The sequence below is a fragment of the Odocoileus virginianus genome, chromosome 11 (genome assembly GCF_023699985.2).
Source record: "Odocoileus virginianus isolate 20LAN1187 ecotype Illinois chromosome 11, Ovbor_1.2, whole genome shotgun sequence".
In the NCBI taxonomy this organism is placed as follows: Eukaryota; Metazoa; Chordata; class Mammalia; order Artiodactyla; family Cervidae; genus Odocoileus; species Odocoileus virginianus.
The window spans coordinates 3,595,064-3,611,000 of NC_069684.1; the positions used below are offsets into that span (position 1 = coordinate 3,595,064).

Below are 15,937 nucleotides of genomic sequence, written 5' to 3' on the forward strand. Positions count from 1 at the left end.
TAATTCTTAAACATCACCTAGAAAAAAAATAACTATATACTAAAAGGACAGGGAAACACATTCCACTAAGTAAAAGCACTTGAGTGTACCCAGCTTATCAGCATCACCTACCTCATACAGTAGACAGCCAAGGGACCAGATGTCAGACTTGAAGTTGTACCCATTTTCGTGTATTCTCTCTGGAGACATGTAATAAGGTGTACCCACTGCAAAAAGAAACCAGACATAACGAGAAGGATAAAAATGAAGATGCAGCTGTGGTAAGAAATTACACCCAAAATTTTAGATTAAAATGTCATCAAAATAATTAAGATCAGAAAACTGTTCTGGGGCATACTCCAGAACCTTTAAATTTCCTCTTTTTCCCCTGATCCTGAGCAGCACATTTACATCTGTCCCACATTAAAAAGGGGGCAGTGAGTGCCACTTTATTTTATTTCTTTAATTCAGGTAGAGTCTAAGGAGCACAGAAGGAATTCTAACAAAATCTACTAAGTGGCTCACATTGGTTTCATTTCTTAATTTTTATAAACATAGCTTGTATGTCCCAAATAATCAAGTATGACAACATGGTGATTTAAAAATACATAGTAATACATAACAATTGGTGGGGTGTGCATAAAGCATACCTATCAACTTTAACAGAAACATCCCTTAGAATACTGTTGTGACTCTTAAAATTACAAATGATATAGTCACCAACCATCAGAACCTTACTTAACTCCCACTTTAGAAAGAATAAAACAGAATTTTGTATATCAAAGGGTTATTTAATAACATATGTGAAAAGGTCACTGACATATCTGGAAGAACGTCTCAGACTTACTACTGAGACCTTTATAGACACAAGATGCCCTGGATAATTTGGGGTTTGTTTTGATGTTAGCTTATTTTGAATACACTATCTTTTTAATATATTTAATATTTATTAAATGTCTTAAATAAGACATTCACATTATATTTTCAAGGGTAGAAATATTTAAGTAACTTTTGAAGGGAGAATCTTAAAATCTCAAACTTAGATGGCTATTATTTCACCATCATTTTGCCTAAGGCTTTTTGCCAAATAGAAAATCGAAGTTTGAGAACAATATTTAGAAATCTTACTTGCTTGAGGCAACAGCTACCAAACTGTGCTGCTACTCACAGAGAAAAGCTCTTTCCCCGCTTCTACCAATTGTTAAGAACTCCCTAGGAGTTCACAGTAAATCTCGTGAGACTGTAACTCGGGATGCTCAACAGGGGTGTTGTGGTAGAGGCCACAAGGATGGACCCAACGAAGTCAAGGCCCCGTGCTCAAACGCATCCTCCCCGACAAGGACGGCCTGACACGCGCTGGGAGCGGAAACGACACTGGGCTAAAAGGGGAAGACACCACGGAACCACCCCTGCAGAGGAAACCCTACCGACACTGGAACCCGTTTCCTACTAATGGATGGCCCGAGTCAGAATGGATGGAAGCGGAGGTATTCATAAAAATGAGGAAATGAAAAAAGGAGTGTGCAAACAGGCGGATAAAACTGAAATAAAGTATGACACGTTCGGATGCTATCGGAGGCAGACAAGACATAAATGATTTAACTGCAGTATTTCCCGTGAAGACGAGTAAATTTGCCGATTCCCGTCGGGAGGAGAAGAGCCAGACAACCTGTGGAAACGGCTGGGTGTGAAGGACGTGCAGTCGGACACACACTCGCTCCGCGGCTCCGGCAGCCGCGAGCCCTCTGGCCCGTCGTGTGGGCTGACTGGACGCGCGCGGTCGGCGGAGGCTCCCGGTCCAGGGCCCGGAGCGGGGGGCCGTGACCTGCAGAGAGGGGCTCCCCGGAATCCACGGGGGAGGCGACGGGAAACACTGAGGCGTGAAGGTTCAGGGTTTACCAGAGGCAAAGGTGATTAGCTCAGGGAAATCTGCTGATACCTCAGGGGTCTGAGGAGAGTGTGCAGGATGGATGAAGAAACGCTTGCGTTTGCCCTGGCATCACATCTGGACCGCCGCACGGGGCCCACACGCCGCCGCCGGCCCTCAAGCCCAGGGGCAGGGAGGCCGGATGAGAGCAAGGGCTCCAGGACACTGCACCGGAGTCGGCGAAGACCTCAGAGCACAGAGGACTCGCTTCCGGGGCGCTGCGGGGGGTCACCGGCAACTGTCACACTCGAAGCCCACGCCGCGGCTTCCACTCCACGCTGGCTCTCCCTCGCGTCCCGGCGGAAGGAGCCAACTCTGCCTATTATTAGCGACCAGCGGAACCGCACTTCCGCCAGAATGCCTCCTCCTGCGTTCTGTGTCCTGCTCCCATCTCAGAGAGGAAACCTGAGCGACACCCCAGGCCCCGGGGCGTCGTCGGCAGTGAGGAGGAAGGCTGCCGCCCGCATGTCGGTGCCGAGGCGGGCGCGCTCCCCGCCGGGCGCCCGGTCCTGGACACCGACCTGAGCACAGGCGGGCTCCCTGCCCAGCAAGGACCCACCCTCGCCCCCTCTACCTGGCAAGGGAGCCCGCAGAATTCAAGCACTAGGAGAAGGTGAGATGCGTTGAATCTCCATGTTTCAAACTTAATGTATATATGATTATTTCCTAAAAACCCTTCTTAAAAAAAAAATCCTGACAGCTGTGCTGCCTCCAGCCTGCGGAGAGTCCCTAACGGCTGCTTTACAAGGCGGAGGTGCGGAGGGACGCGAGGCGGTCAAGGACCGCGACCCCAGGGCGCGGAGGAGCCTCAGAGGGCGGGACGCGGTGCGCGAGCGCCGGCACCACGGGACGGACTTCTGTCACTTCACCCTCCCGACAGGAGTAGGAGCGAGGGACGGATGAGAACACCGTAAAAAACAGAAAGGCCGATACCACACACAGATTGCTAAGAAATGAAAATGCTATCTGACCGTTCTCTAAAACACAGTAAGACAGTCATTCAAATATATATATATATAAAACTTTTCATTACGTTAATTGACTTATTCTAGCTATATGAGAAGAGTTTTACACTGAAAGCACTCTATTAACAATAAATACGTTCGAAAATGTATCCCTGTACAAATGAAGACTGATGTTCACAAGTTCTACAATATGTTAAGAGAGCCAAAGAATTCTTTTAAACTGCTATTACAAAATATATGACTAAAATAGTTAATAACTTACATCTCATCAGAATAAGTTACATACAGAATTTTCCCAATAGTTTAGCTAAACATTTAGCACTGCCATTGCTGCAAAGACTTGAATGAGAAAAAATTACGTAACCACTGAAACGTCTTTTTATACGGTTAGATCTGGGCTGCTATTTTTCTGTTTTGTTTAAGGGAGGGAAGGAAAAACCAATCAGAGGTCAGGAAGTATGTTTCAGATCTTACCTTTGACACGAGCTAGCCAGGACCTCTAAAGTCTTCTTTCTACTCACTCACCTCATCTGTAAGATGCAGTGATGAGGAAGATAGGCTCATTTCTGAGATCCCTTTGCTCTAAATTCTGTAGCACTCTTAAAAACCCTGCAAATGCCCATACGAAAAGTGAAGTGGAGAAAAGTAATATATTCCTATTTTAAACTATCACCTAGGACAGCTGACTAAGTCAGGTACAAACAAGCAAAGTCAGTTTAGAAATGTTGCTTCTTAGAATAAACTGCAGAAGAGAAAGCTTTGAACATTCCTTGTTGGGAAAACTGAAAGGACACAACTCATCTTAAACATCAATTTGATTTAAACATGCGTGCACACCCCCCCCACACACACACAACTTCAGGGAATAGGAATTAACTTTCATTTTTTTCTTCATACTCGTATGTCAGCCCAGAAATTATGTTGGCAGACTTCATGGAGAGAGGCCAAATTTACTTAATTGTAAGGAATATTATCTGAGGTCAGTATAGAATGTCTCAGTAGTAGATCAATATTTCTTCTATGAAAGACATTTATTAAATAAATTTTTCTTCTTTTCAGTGTAACTGATAACATTTAAAACCCAGATAATTTTACAGTTACTGTTTCTCTGCTCCAGGCACTGTGTTAAATGGATCACATGTATTATCTTGTTGACCTTTCAACAATGTTTATCAGGGCCCCCTGCACTGTTCAAGGTGCTGGCGAAACAGAAGTAAACAGGCCAAGCCCCTTGTAGGGCTCACTGTCTAGAGAAATGGGGGCCATTTCATGAGATATTCCCACTATTATCTTGTTGTAGGGAAGATGCATGAGGAAGTCAGGTAATCTGCCAAAGGTGACAAAGCCAGTAAGGTATGGACCTAGAATCCAGCCAGGTTGTCCTGTCCATTGCATTTCAACAGTTATTTTGTCAAAAGTGACCACTGTGAAACATGACTGGGAAAAAAAAAAATCTGAATCTTTCCAAATTAAGAAGCAGAGAACCCTTCTACAAGTCTCAGCATGTACACATGAAAGGCCACGGGTGAGGGTCAGGGATTAGTGCTTCTCTGCAGTTCCTCTGCTTCAAATAAATACTTGTGATGGTAGTTGAGAGGTTAACCATGCACAGTTTACAGTTAGGTAGTAGCTTCCTCCCAGCGTGATGATTTAAGTCAAGAAAGGACTGAAAGTTAAATAAACCAGTGCAAGTAGCCTTCAATACTGACCCAGCATATGCTGTCTTTACGGCTTCGTCCACACTGAACTGAAGGGTGACCAGCCAAGGAGAGCCCACAGAGAGGCGAGAGGGAAGGTGTGGGAACAACAGGCAAGTGACCGCAGGTGGCACTTGGCACCAGCAATGAAACTGCTTTCATGCCTGGTTCAAGAACACTAATTTTCTAAGTTGCAATTGGAGGATGTATCACACTCGGAAATAGTGTGGGGAACATGAATTGTACACTCAAGAGACCCCAGTGTGAAAATTCTGAGGCTGGCTGAACGGCGGCCATGCGTTTACCCTGCTGGCAACATCACAAAATCAGAGAACCATTGTCTCATTCTGAATGGCAAAGAGGAGTTCAAACAATCCTGTAACACAAACAACAACGATATCACAATTACCCCCAAGGGGTTTCAAATATTTGTCCAGCATGAGGACCAGTCTCAGAGCATTGTAGCCAGCGCTTTGTAAAAACCCCTTCCATCCTCAGGAGGTGCAGCAAGCATATATAATAACTAAATCACACATGTACATGCAAAAAGAAAATTCTCCATCTTTGCTCTTCTGGGAGACATTAAGGAAGCAAGTAAAATGCCATATTAGAACATGATGAAGCCTTTTTTTTTCCCCCCTTTTTTTTCACTAGAACAAGCAGTGAGACAGGAAATACTTCACTGTATATAATAAATGCAACTTTGGTGCAAATGGATTTGCCTGAATAACAGATAACTACTCTTAATTACTTATATAAACCTTTGGAGTACATGATGTGGTTATATTTCATGGCAGTTTAATTACTCTTAAGTTTTATTAAAATTACTTTCTCTTATATTCCTGTCCATGATGTACTCAAAAGTACAAAGGGGAGATACCCCCTGAGAATTAAATAAGCATTTGTAAATAATTTAGAAAAACAGAACTATTAATAAATTAATAGTAATGCTAGAAAACAACTTTCTTGCTAGAAACTTTTATTATGACAAGTATGGTATTTGCTCCCTTGAAAAGTGAACATGTATCACCAAGAAAGGTCTATAATTAAAAAAAGGTGAAATTCTAATGCTAAAACATCTGCCTAAAAAAGAAAGCACTTAATTTCAGTAATAGAAACATCTATTGAAGCCTCTGACCAAAACCATGTCACCTCGTCGGGTTTTAGGGGGAAGACTGTCAAGTGGACTAAACCAGGGAGCAGGCAGATCTCCACCCCTGGGGTCACACCCGTGTGCATCATGTTACACAGCAAAAGGGCTCTGCAGGTGGGAGGTGATGGACCTGAAAACAGGGAGACCACCCGGGACTGTCCGTGCCATGTGCAAGGGTCTAACACCTGCCATGCTGGCTGTGAAGATGGAGCAAGGAGGTGGAGGTCACTCCCACAAGGGTTGCTGCTAGTAGCTGGCAGGCATACTCAGGTGACATGGGCAAGGGACAGGGGCCTTGGTCCTGCAAGACCAAAGACCTGGCTTCCCACAACCTGGAGAAGTCTCCCCTTGAAACTCCAGAAAAGAGAGCAATTCCACAGACGCCTTGATGGCAGCCTAGGGAGGGCAATGCTAGAATCCTGACCCACAGAACTGTAAAAAGCATACATCTCTGTTGTGTTAAGCCACTACATCTGTGGAAATTTGTTAGGGAAGCAATAGGAATCTGACATGAATGCACTAATGATTCACACACCGCCTAGGCCAAGTCCACGTGCTGAGTCAGCTGCAGGCCAAGATCCTGCCAGGCGCTGGGGGAGGCAGAAAAGCTTGTGACCAGAAGCATCCATGACCTCTGAGCTCACTGGACAGTCTGGAGGGGGGAGGTCAGTTCGGTCTGTGAGGGCTTTTTTTTGGGGGGGGGGGGGTGGAGGGAGAAGCCAGTGTATTTATCATAAGACAAATGAAAGGATAAAATGACCATGTATAATTTAAAAGCACACTGGTTGTTCACTGACTGCTAGCAGGACCCTAAACCAGGTAATCACAACCACTTTAAAGACTTGAATTAGAGACACAGAAGAGAAAGCAGGTCACATGCTACATGGCACTCAGTTCACAGCTGATGTGTGAAGCTTGGTAAAAACAATTTTTATTATAAATGTTTTAAATTGGCCAAAATAAGGTTCCCATCATGTGTATGAAGCACAAGCTGGAATCAAGATTGCTGGGAGAAATATCAATAACCTCAGATACGCAGATGACACCACCCTATGACGGAAAGAGAAGAAGAACTAAAGAGGCTCTTGATGAAAGTTAAAGAGAGTGAAAACACTGGCTTAAAACTCAAAATTCAGAAACCTAAAATCATGGCATCTGGTCCCATCACTTCATGGCAAATAGATGGGGAAATAGTGGAAACAGTGGCTGACTTTATTTTGGGGGGCTCCAAAATCTCTGCAGATGGTGACTGTAGCCATGAAATGAAAAGACGCTTGCTCCTTGAAAGGAAAGTTATGACCAACCTAGACAGCATATTAAAAACCCAGACAGCATATTACTTTGCCAACAAAGGTCCATCTAGTCAAAGCTATGGTTTTTCCAGTAGTCATGTATGAATGTGAGAACTGGACTATAAAGAAAGCTGAGCACCAAAGAATTGATGTTTTTGAACTGTGGTGTTGGAGAAGACTCTTGAGAGTCCCTTGGACTGCAAGGAGATCCAACCAGTCCATCCTAAAGGAAATTAGTCCTGAACATTCATTGGAAGGACTGATGCTAAAGCTGAAACTCCAATACTTTGGCCACCTGATGCAAAGAACTGACTCATTGGAAAAGACCCTGATGCTGGGAAAGACTGAAGGTGGGAGGAGAAGGGGACGACAGAGAATGAGATGGTTAGATGGCATCACCAACTCTACGGACATGAGTTTGAGTAAACTCCGGGAGTTGGTGATGGACAGGGAGGCCTGTAGTCCGTGGGGTTGCAAAGAGTCGGACATGACTGAGCGACTGAATTGATCATGTGTATGTCCAGGAGAGAAAATCACCGATTTACTGATCAAGAGAAAACTCACCAGGGATCAAGACTCTAGCATACCTCATGAATTATTCTGGATTAAAAAATTATCCCTCTGCTCAGAATCTCCTAATTCAGAATGATGGACATGCCCCAAAGCCATGTATGGTTCCCTCCTCTTTCCTTGCCACCATACAATCCCATCAAGAGAGCTAAGTACTCTTCAGGTGCAATAGCTACAAATATGTCACAAAAATAAACAAGGAAAGAGTACAAATCATACAAAAACACACAAAAACCCCGAGGTGTTTTTCTTCCAGCTCATGGTCCTCACTGCTTCTGGTTCTCCTCTTCCTGGACACGGGGGAATTACTATGTCCACTCCTTTAAGACAGGCATGAACAAGAGACTTGTTTTAGCCAATAAAACATGAATGAGAATCAACCTGTGTTACACTCAAGCAGAAAATTTAACTGAGAGTCAGTAAGTGAATTCTCCATGTATCTCTTCCCCTTGTGAAGATCACACAAGACGGAAACCCCTGAAATGCCAAGTGACCACATGGAGGCAGGGCGGCCACCTGGGCCCACAGCGGACTCTGGATAACCACAGAAATAACATGCTTCAGTGCTGACTGCCGTTGCTTCCTGCAGTGTGCCCTAACCTCTGCTTCCTGCCAGACTTAGTTAAATCCACCCTCTGAGGCCCGGCCTGCCTCTAACTCATTCACTCAGGAGGTACTGAGCATCTACTGTGCGTTATGCCCTCTGCCAGGCACTTGGAACATAGGAGGTGCGAGCCCAAGCCACAGAGACCCGGGTCCTCATGAAGATCCATGTGGTGAGGGAGGGAGGAGAGGACTCGGCACAGTGAGTGAGTCACACAGCGTGTTCAAGGATAAGAAGTCTAAGAAAAACAGAAAAAAACCACGATAAAGATCGGGAATTCTAGGGGTGGTGTGTCAGGGGCAGCAGATTCATCATCAAATAGAGTGAGCTCAGGGATCGCCACCCGGCCCCCACACAACGTGACGCCTGAAGAAAAGGCGCCTTCAGACTGCTTGAAACGGCAAACTGCTGTGCCCATCTTCACTGCCACAGCGGCTGCTGGACCGAGGAGCAAGAGAGGATTCCTCTGGGTCAGTATCACAGGAAGGACAGGTGGTTCGATATGGCTTAAAGAACAATCATATATTTTTTAAAAAATCATACATTTGGACTATTTTAAAATAATCCAAGGTGACAAGAGAAAACGCACACCTTGACTGCCATGTTCCTACTTCACAGGTTTTAGTTTCCAGTCTTGAAGGGGCACTTCCCTGGAAATGTCAGCCCCAGCTGCGGCTCGACAGGAGGATTATGAAGAAAGACCTCAGGATCCTGCTCACTTCTGAGGTTTGGGCACGGAGAGCAGGCACGTGCAGGGCAGGAAACACAGCGCGTCCACCTGAGGCTCCTCAGCTGTGTGCGGAGTGGGATACGGTGACCCCAGGGAGGTGAGGAACAAGTCGGGAAAGTGGCGGAGTCGGGACCATGCCACCACGTACCGGCCCAGTGCACCCACAGCGCCGGACAGGGGACCGCCCGCAGGCCAGGAGAGATGCCTCACTGCCTCCCAGGAGCACAGCCCACCCACCCCCAGGCCTCAGGCTCCTGGACTCTGGAAGGCGAAGAGTCTGCACCCGCGGCTCGTGCCCACCCGCCAGGCCCTCAGGGAGCCCAGCGACTGTGAAGTGAGCAGGACAGTCACACACTGAGTCCTGTCCTCACAAGCACGGGCAGCTCTGTGAATGACTGAGTCCTGTCTGACCCCCCGAACTGGCCCGGCAGCAGACTGCCTAACAGGAGGCAGATAACAGGACTCGGTCCTTAAGTAAGTGGAACAGCACAGAAGTACTGGCAACACAGGCTCATGTTTTCCAAATTGCAGGTTATAACCCATTAATGAGTTGTGAAATCAATTTACTGGATTGCAAACAACGTTATTTTTAGTAACATAAAATAGAAGAGACCATATCAGGAGGAACTGCAGCTTAACAGGGAATTTCCACTTCAGTTCTGTGCAGTTAGGTTTCTGTGGGGTCATGGTGCAGGGCTTGGGGGGCTGGGGCACACTATCGGGAAATCTGGGAGCCCCTTACAGAGAGAGCTTGACTCAAGGGGGGAGACGTGCCCTCATCATAAAATTAGAGATACATACACACACACTTGTCATTCTCTAACAAGTCTTACATCTGTAAGACTGGTAAACAATAGGGAAGAACAGAGCAAAGTTTATACATAGGGACATATATATTCCAACAAGGAGTCTCCCAGCCACACCCTTCTGTCCAATTCGATACAAAAGCACTAAATGAAGATCTGACTTAACCTAAGTCCATGGAGAAAACAAAAGGGGAAGCGGACACGAACCGAAGGACACAAACCTAAGAACCCCGAGAGCTCAGACCACGGGGATAAACTTGGCGTGTGCCGGGCTGGTGAGCACAAGGAGGTTTAGACTTTGCTCAGCTCCCTGAAGCACATGCTAAGGGGCCGTCGAAGAGCCACAGAAGTGGCCAGCACGGGGGAGCCCCCGAGGAGAGCAGGCCACACTGGGTGTGCTGACCCCAAGGGCAGGGGAAGGTCACGGCTGGGTCCTCCCGCCAACGCTGCAGGGCTGGCCCTGAGCTTGGAGGAAGGGCTGAGGCCCTGGACCCGCAAACCTCCTGCAGAAGCGCCCACCCTGCTGCAGCCCCGTGTCTGAGCCACCCCAGGGCACCTGGGGGGTCACTCCCTGGGCCATGCCACGCTCTACCCTCCCACCCCCGTTCAGACCCAGGTCCTGGCAGGGGTGTGCCCTTTCTAAAATACTCCCCCTGCTGGCCACTCCGTGTGCAGCTAACAAACCCTCTTCTTGTCTGCCATTCATCTATTTCCTCCCACCACAAGGTGAGAACCATCAAGAGGAGGACTTGCCTTGTTGAGGCTATGTCCCGGACCCTGAAATGGCACTCTTTTTTTCTGAATGAATCAGTTCAGCTGTTTCAAGAGGAGATATAAATTGCTCATAACTTCCCTCTCTTCTTCCCCTTTCTTTTTCTGTCTCCTCCACACCACTGTCATGATCACAAAGGCAACTTAGCATTTATACAGCATACCACAGTGCTTAGAAAACACGTTTACCTTCATTTTATGATTAGGTTAGGGGCTGGTTAACATGACACTGTTACTACCCACATTTCTAGTTGTAGAAACCTGGAAACTGAACCTGAGAAAAGTGAATAAATGGCTTGATCAAGGTCCCACAGCACAGCAGGCAGGTCAATCCAGACATGCGCCACCCTTCAGTCCCACGTTCAGAACAAGGCAAGAAGCAAAGCACGGCAGACCTCATGGAGGAAGGCGTGGAGCCGAGGATGGGAGCGGGCCAGAGGACACCACCCCCAGCGGACCCCAAATGCTGAGCCAAGGACTTTTCATGACAGCCCTTAGGCCACAGAGAACAGGTGAAGACTTGGGGGAAGTAAGATAATCAGATATGTCTCTAAGGGAGATTTTCCCTGCCGGGAATATGGCAATCAGAATGGATTAAAAAGGAATATTGCAACGGAAAAGGATCCTCTCCTAGTCCAAACAGGAAGCGCTGACAGTTCGAGGAGGACAGAGAAGAAAGTGGAGAGTGTGGGAGACAGTGTGTGTGGTGGGGGCAGAAACAGAACTAAAGGCTTCTGAGATTCGTTTTTTTCCCCTCCAGTTTTGAAGATCTGGACATGATCTGAACATCCAACAACATCATCTTTGGTATGTAATTTTTAACCCCAAATTTAAGGAATTATTATTGCTCCATATTGACGTATTTTCAAGTTAAAAACTTGGTTCTGAAAACTGGCTGGGAACATGGCTGTCTATACAACCTTATCTGCTACAGAAAATGTGACAGAACAGAGATTTTACTGCAGGTTCACATGTTATCATGGAATTAAATGATACATATTAGAGATAGAAACTGGAGCGACAACTAAAAAATTCAAAGATTTGATCATCTCTTAAGGATTGTTAAATACAAAAAACTTCGGAAGTGTGTTCCTTATAATGATTAAATCAAAATAAGTGAAAATAAGTGAAAAAAATTTGATTTTTGAAAAAAAGACATTTTAAAATAAGATATAAATGCATAATTACAGTTTCTAGAAATCCTAGGTATTTCTGTCCTATTGACTTAAATTCCTGGAAAAAAATCTCCTTTACAAAATTAAATGAAATTTAGCTCCAGAATAGAATTCATTCAAAGTAAACTTTTTTGAATTTTCTTTTATGAACAACACATCACTTTTATTTGCAGTTTCATAATATTTAGACCTGAACTGTGAATAAATCATGCCCTACAGATTTAATCCTCAGCAAAACCAGAAAAAAAAAAAAAACAACCAACATACAATAAAGCATAGAGCTTATCAAATTTTCTGTGAGCAAAATAAATTTATGTAGGTGACCACATTTTCAAGTACTTTTTGGAACCAATTCTTAAAAGCAATCTTTAAATGGAAGTACAGTTGATTTATAACAGGTGTACAACATAGTGATTCAGTATTTCTATAGATTATACTCCACCTAAAGTTATTACAAAATAATGGCTAAATTTTCCTGTGCTGTACCATATATCCTTAGTATTTATTTTTAAAACAATCTTTCAAATTTGCTCTTAAAAACAAAAGTATAAGTCAATAACACAGGAGGGCAATAATTTTTTAAAAGCAAAAATTAAGGTTAACCTGTCCACAAATGCAAGTCTGTGTCACAATTTCTATCCTGTTATTTTATACATATTCTTTGTTAGCAAAGAATTTTTCCTGATCCTTCTACATAAGATTTTTATTGGGTCCAAACACCTTGTTGGGCTAGGTTCAAACTTTAATTCTTGATATTCGACGTACTTTAACTTCAGTTTGAAACCATCAAAATTTCTACTTCACAGAAAAGACAGGCAGAAATGCAAGATGTTTTCTTATGTTAAGAATACTTTTCTCAAAATAACACAGAAAACAAAAATACTTGGGAAAGAAATTATTTTCCTATTGATTCATTCATCAAAGCAATCAGTCTCACTGCTACTTCCTCACTGGCTGTGCCTCAGAGTGTTTTATGATTATGGGCATTCCCCAGTTCCTGTGTGTGTGTGTGTGTGTGCACGTGCACACACATATAAACTGCATACAGCTACATGACCCTACGTGAACTGGTTTAGATAAAAACTGACATTAGAAATTCTTAATTATTAAATCTATTAAAATTTTGCTCTCTATAATCACATAGTTTGGAATAATATATCACCTAAACCTAGAGATGCATATACATTTGTAAACCCCATTAAGAACAGCTGTAAGAAGCAGTGGCAGGCAAGCTAAAGAAGTACACTTCCAAAACTGGTTTCACATAATAATGCTGGATCTTCAGGGTCAGGCAACTAGAGCATGCACAGAGCGACAGCCGCAGAGTGGCATGTACACAGTACACACGCGTGTGCGGGAGCTGAGGGCACGCGCAGTTGTGCATGCGTCCGTGCGTGCATGTGTGTGTAATGATGACCCAGCATTTTTAAGTATAATAGATTACAGACAGTGTGCTGTCAGAACATTCCGTTCAGGTAAGTAACAAAGTCAGCACAGGTTATCTTTCCTGAGGGCCAGTGGCACTGGCTTGGAACAGTCTGAGGCTTTCTTCACAGAAGTCCTCTACTATTTGCACTGTAAGGATTGGAACTTCCATATAAAACTTAAAGTGCTATGCAAATTCATGCAGTTCTCACAGAATTTAATATCAAATTTCCCTACACCCCTCAAAATTGCAATGTTCTGTGAGAATAAATATGAAGTGAAAGAAATAACTAAAGCAGTATTACTCAGCATCAGTTGAAATTTTATTTTCTTAAAGTACTAGACAAAACTGAAACTCTGTGTGGAGGGAAAAGTATTATCTTCCCACCACTCCTTAATCTAGGGTCCAATGCTCTGTCATCCACCAAATATTGACTATGTGCTACACACCATCCTGGATGCAGAAGAATCAAGCAACAGGTTCAAGGTCTCACAGAGCCTCAGCGACAAAAGTCAGAAAACTTTAAAACTGTCTAGTCACCTAATTTGGATCCTCGTTTTATTATTTTGTCACTTAGTGAAACTCATTCCTCATCAGACTATTTAATTTTTATTTCTCACTTAAAAACAATAACTTAATTTTTAAAAATCAATTGTTTTCAATGAAATTATGGCCACAAAGATGAGGCATCATTACATAAAAGCCAAATTATTTTTACCTTAATTCTTATTTTGATGGTTACCATTTTGTCAAAGTCTTATGTTACAAGGAAACTATGATTTGGAAACTTTTAGGAGAAACTCTATCATTCCCTTTAAGTTATTCAATCTAAAAATTATTTCTTCCCAGTAATAGCTGTGTTAATGGAAAACCAGTTTACATTAAGGTAGTGCTGGACTGGCTGCCTTCAGTTCTGTTTTAGGTACAAAGGACACTGTATGCTATCAGCTCTAGAATCAGTAAATGACAAGTGTCTTCCGTTGCACTCTTAAAATTTAGGGGAGTATTTCCTCCGAGCCACAGATCATCTGTGGGTCCCTCCCTGGAGCAATCACAACCACCTACGCCGCTTTAATAAATCTGCAAACTACTCTAACATTTTTAAATGGTCAGGTGAGGTCCTCTTTCAAGATACGGATTATTCTTCATACTATCTTAATGTTATCAAACATAAAATAAAAGGGAGGGTCCGGGGCAACAGTTAAAACCAGCTTTGTTCACTGGCATTTTCTTTTACTAAGTGACTGCCTGATGGTCAAAGAGAAGTGTCCAAGTGTCACGTGAATGGACACATTATACCTGATAGGTTTCAGCTCAGGACCTGAACATTTTTTAAATGTTGATAGTTTTATTTAGACAATAAGAGCTGGCATATAATTCATATGTCCCTTATATTTAAATCACGTGGGTGGGGGTGGAGGGAAGCGGATAGATAACTGAAATTATACTGTGTCTCTTACCTAAAGAATGTGCAGCTGTGGTTTTGGAGCTGAAAAAACGGCCAAGCCCAAGATCTCCAAGCTTGACCACCCCAGTGGCCGTAATGAACACATTAGCTGGTTTAATATCTGTGAATAAAAGAAGGCACTGGGTGAAAATTGATGTCAGTGTAGGTATATTCAAGGGATTAAAAATACTTTTCATTGTAGAACTTAAAATATATCTTAAAAATGAAAGTCAGTTTGAATTCTGAACCAGTTATTTATTTTGAGTAATTTTCACATATCCTAGTATTTCTGAGTTCTCGGTCCTTTGATAGACAATCATCAATACTGGATGATGAGCACCATTAATTTTCATTTAAAATGCATTTTTTCCATTTTCAAATGAACTTCTGTGAAATTCAAAGCAGAAAATAAATGTGTGCCCTTCTATCAATTTTAAATATTCTACTAAATAGTAGTTTATTGGCATGTTTACATAAAATATAAAATCAAAACAGATGCAGATAATTACTTAGATGACATTATTTTAATTGCTTAAGTCAACTATACCGAAATTTTTTACATCCCAAAATGAAGGGATCACTGCCTCAGTGATGTAACCTTCACACATTTGGTCTGACTATTTGACTGAGAATCATGAATATATTATGAGTGAATGCTGAACATTAAAAGTCTAAGTCATTATAAGGTATACTGTTCATTAAAAAAAAAAAAAAAACTCTTACTTATGCATATTCAACTACTTTCCTCCATCTATTTTTTTTTTCTTTTACTTTTACCAGCATAACCAGTTAAAAAAGTTAAACAGAGAAATAACTAATTCTCATTCTTATTTAAAACCAAGTACGGCTTTACTTAAAGGCTTATCATTCTGGTACTAATAAGATTGTAATTTGGAAATAAATCACCTAGGAAAGCATGATATTACACAATGACTGGAAGGAATTTCTGCGTAAACTGCCTAGTGGCTTGTGGCGTTACAGCAACGTGAAGAGCTTCTCAAGCCTGGACTCACCCCGGTGCATGACTCGCCGAGAGTGCATGTGCTCCAACGCACTGCACAGCTGCACAAAGTACTTCCAGACAGTTCTTTCAGGAATTAGCCTCTTTTGTTTCTTAAAATGCTGTTTAAAAATTAAAAAGAAGATTAAAAAAAAATTTCAAACTAGATTCTGACTTAAGTCAGAAAAACACCTATTCTCATCTACCTATTAGAAGCTAAAAAACATATGATTTTTTGCAGTGAAATGATACCAGGATTTGCACCTGATATCATATCTTAAATTTCTCCCTACTGTATCTAAAGTCAGCACAGGCCATATCAGGCTACATCTCTGTGATGTCCACCTGTTTCAAAAATTTAACATCCATATAAGGTGATTTCTTATCTAAAAGGA

General features: G+C 43.0%; 1 protein-coding gene across 5 annotated transcripts in view; it reads right to left on the minus strand.

Annotated features, from left to right (window-relative positions):
• Positions 1-15,937, minus strand: part of NEK7 (NIMA related kinase 7) — a 143,060-nt gene that overhangs the window by 20,307 nt on the left and 106,816 nt on the right. For 4 of the 5 annotated variants that reach the window (XM_070473833.1, XM_020901074.2, XM_070473834.1 and 1 more), the window contains 3 exons: positions 15,556-15,664; positions 14,556-14,663; positions 112-206 (listed from right to left, as the gene is read on the minus strand). In XM_070473833.1, the coding sequence (XP_070329934.1) occupies positions 112-206; positions 14,556-14,663; positions 15,556-15,664 (312 nt within the window). The remainder of the gene's footprint in view (positions 1-111; positions 207-14,555; positions 14,664-15,555; positions 15,665-15,937) is intronic. The other variant, XM_070473835.1, reaches the window with a different exon arrangement.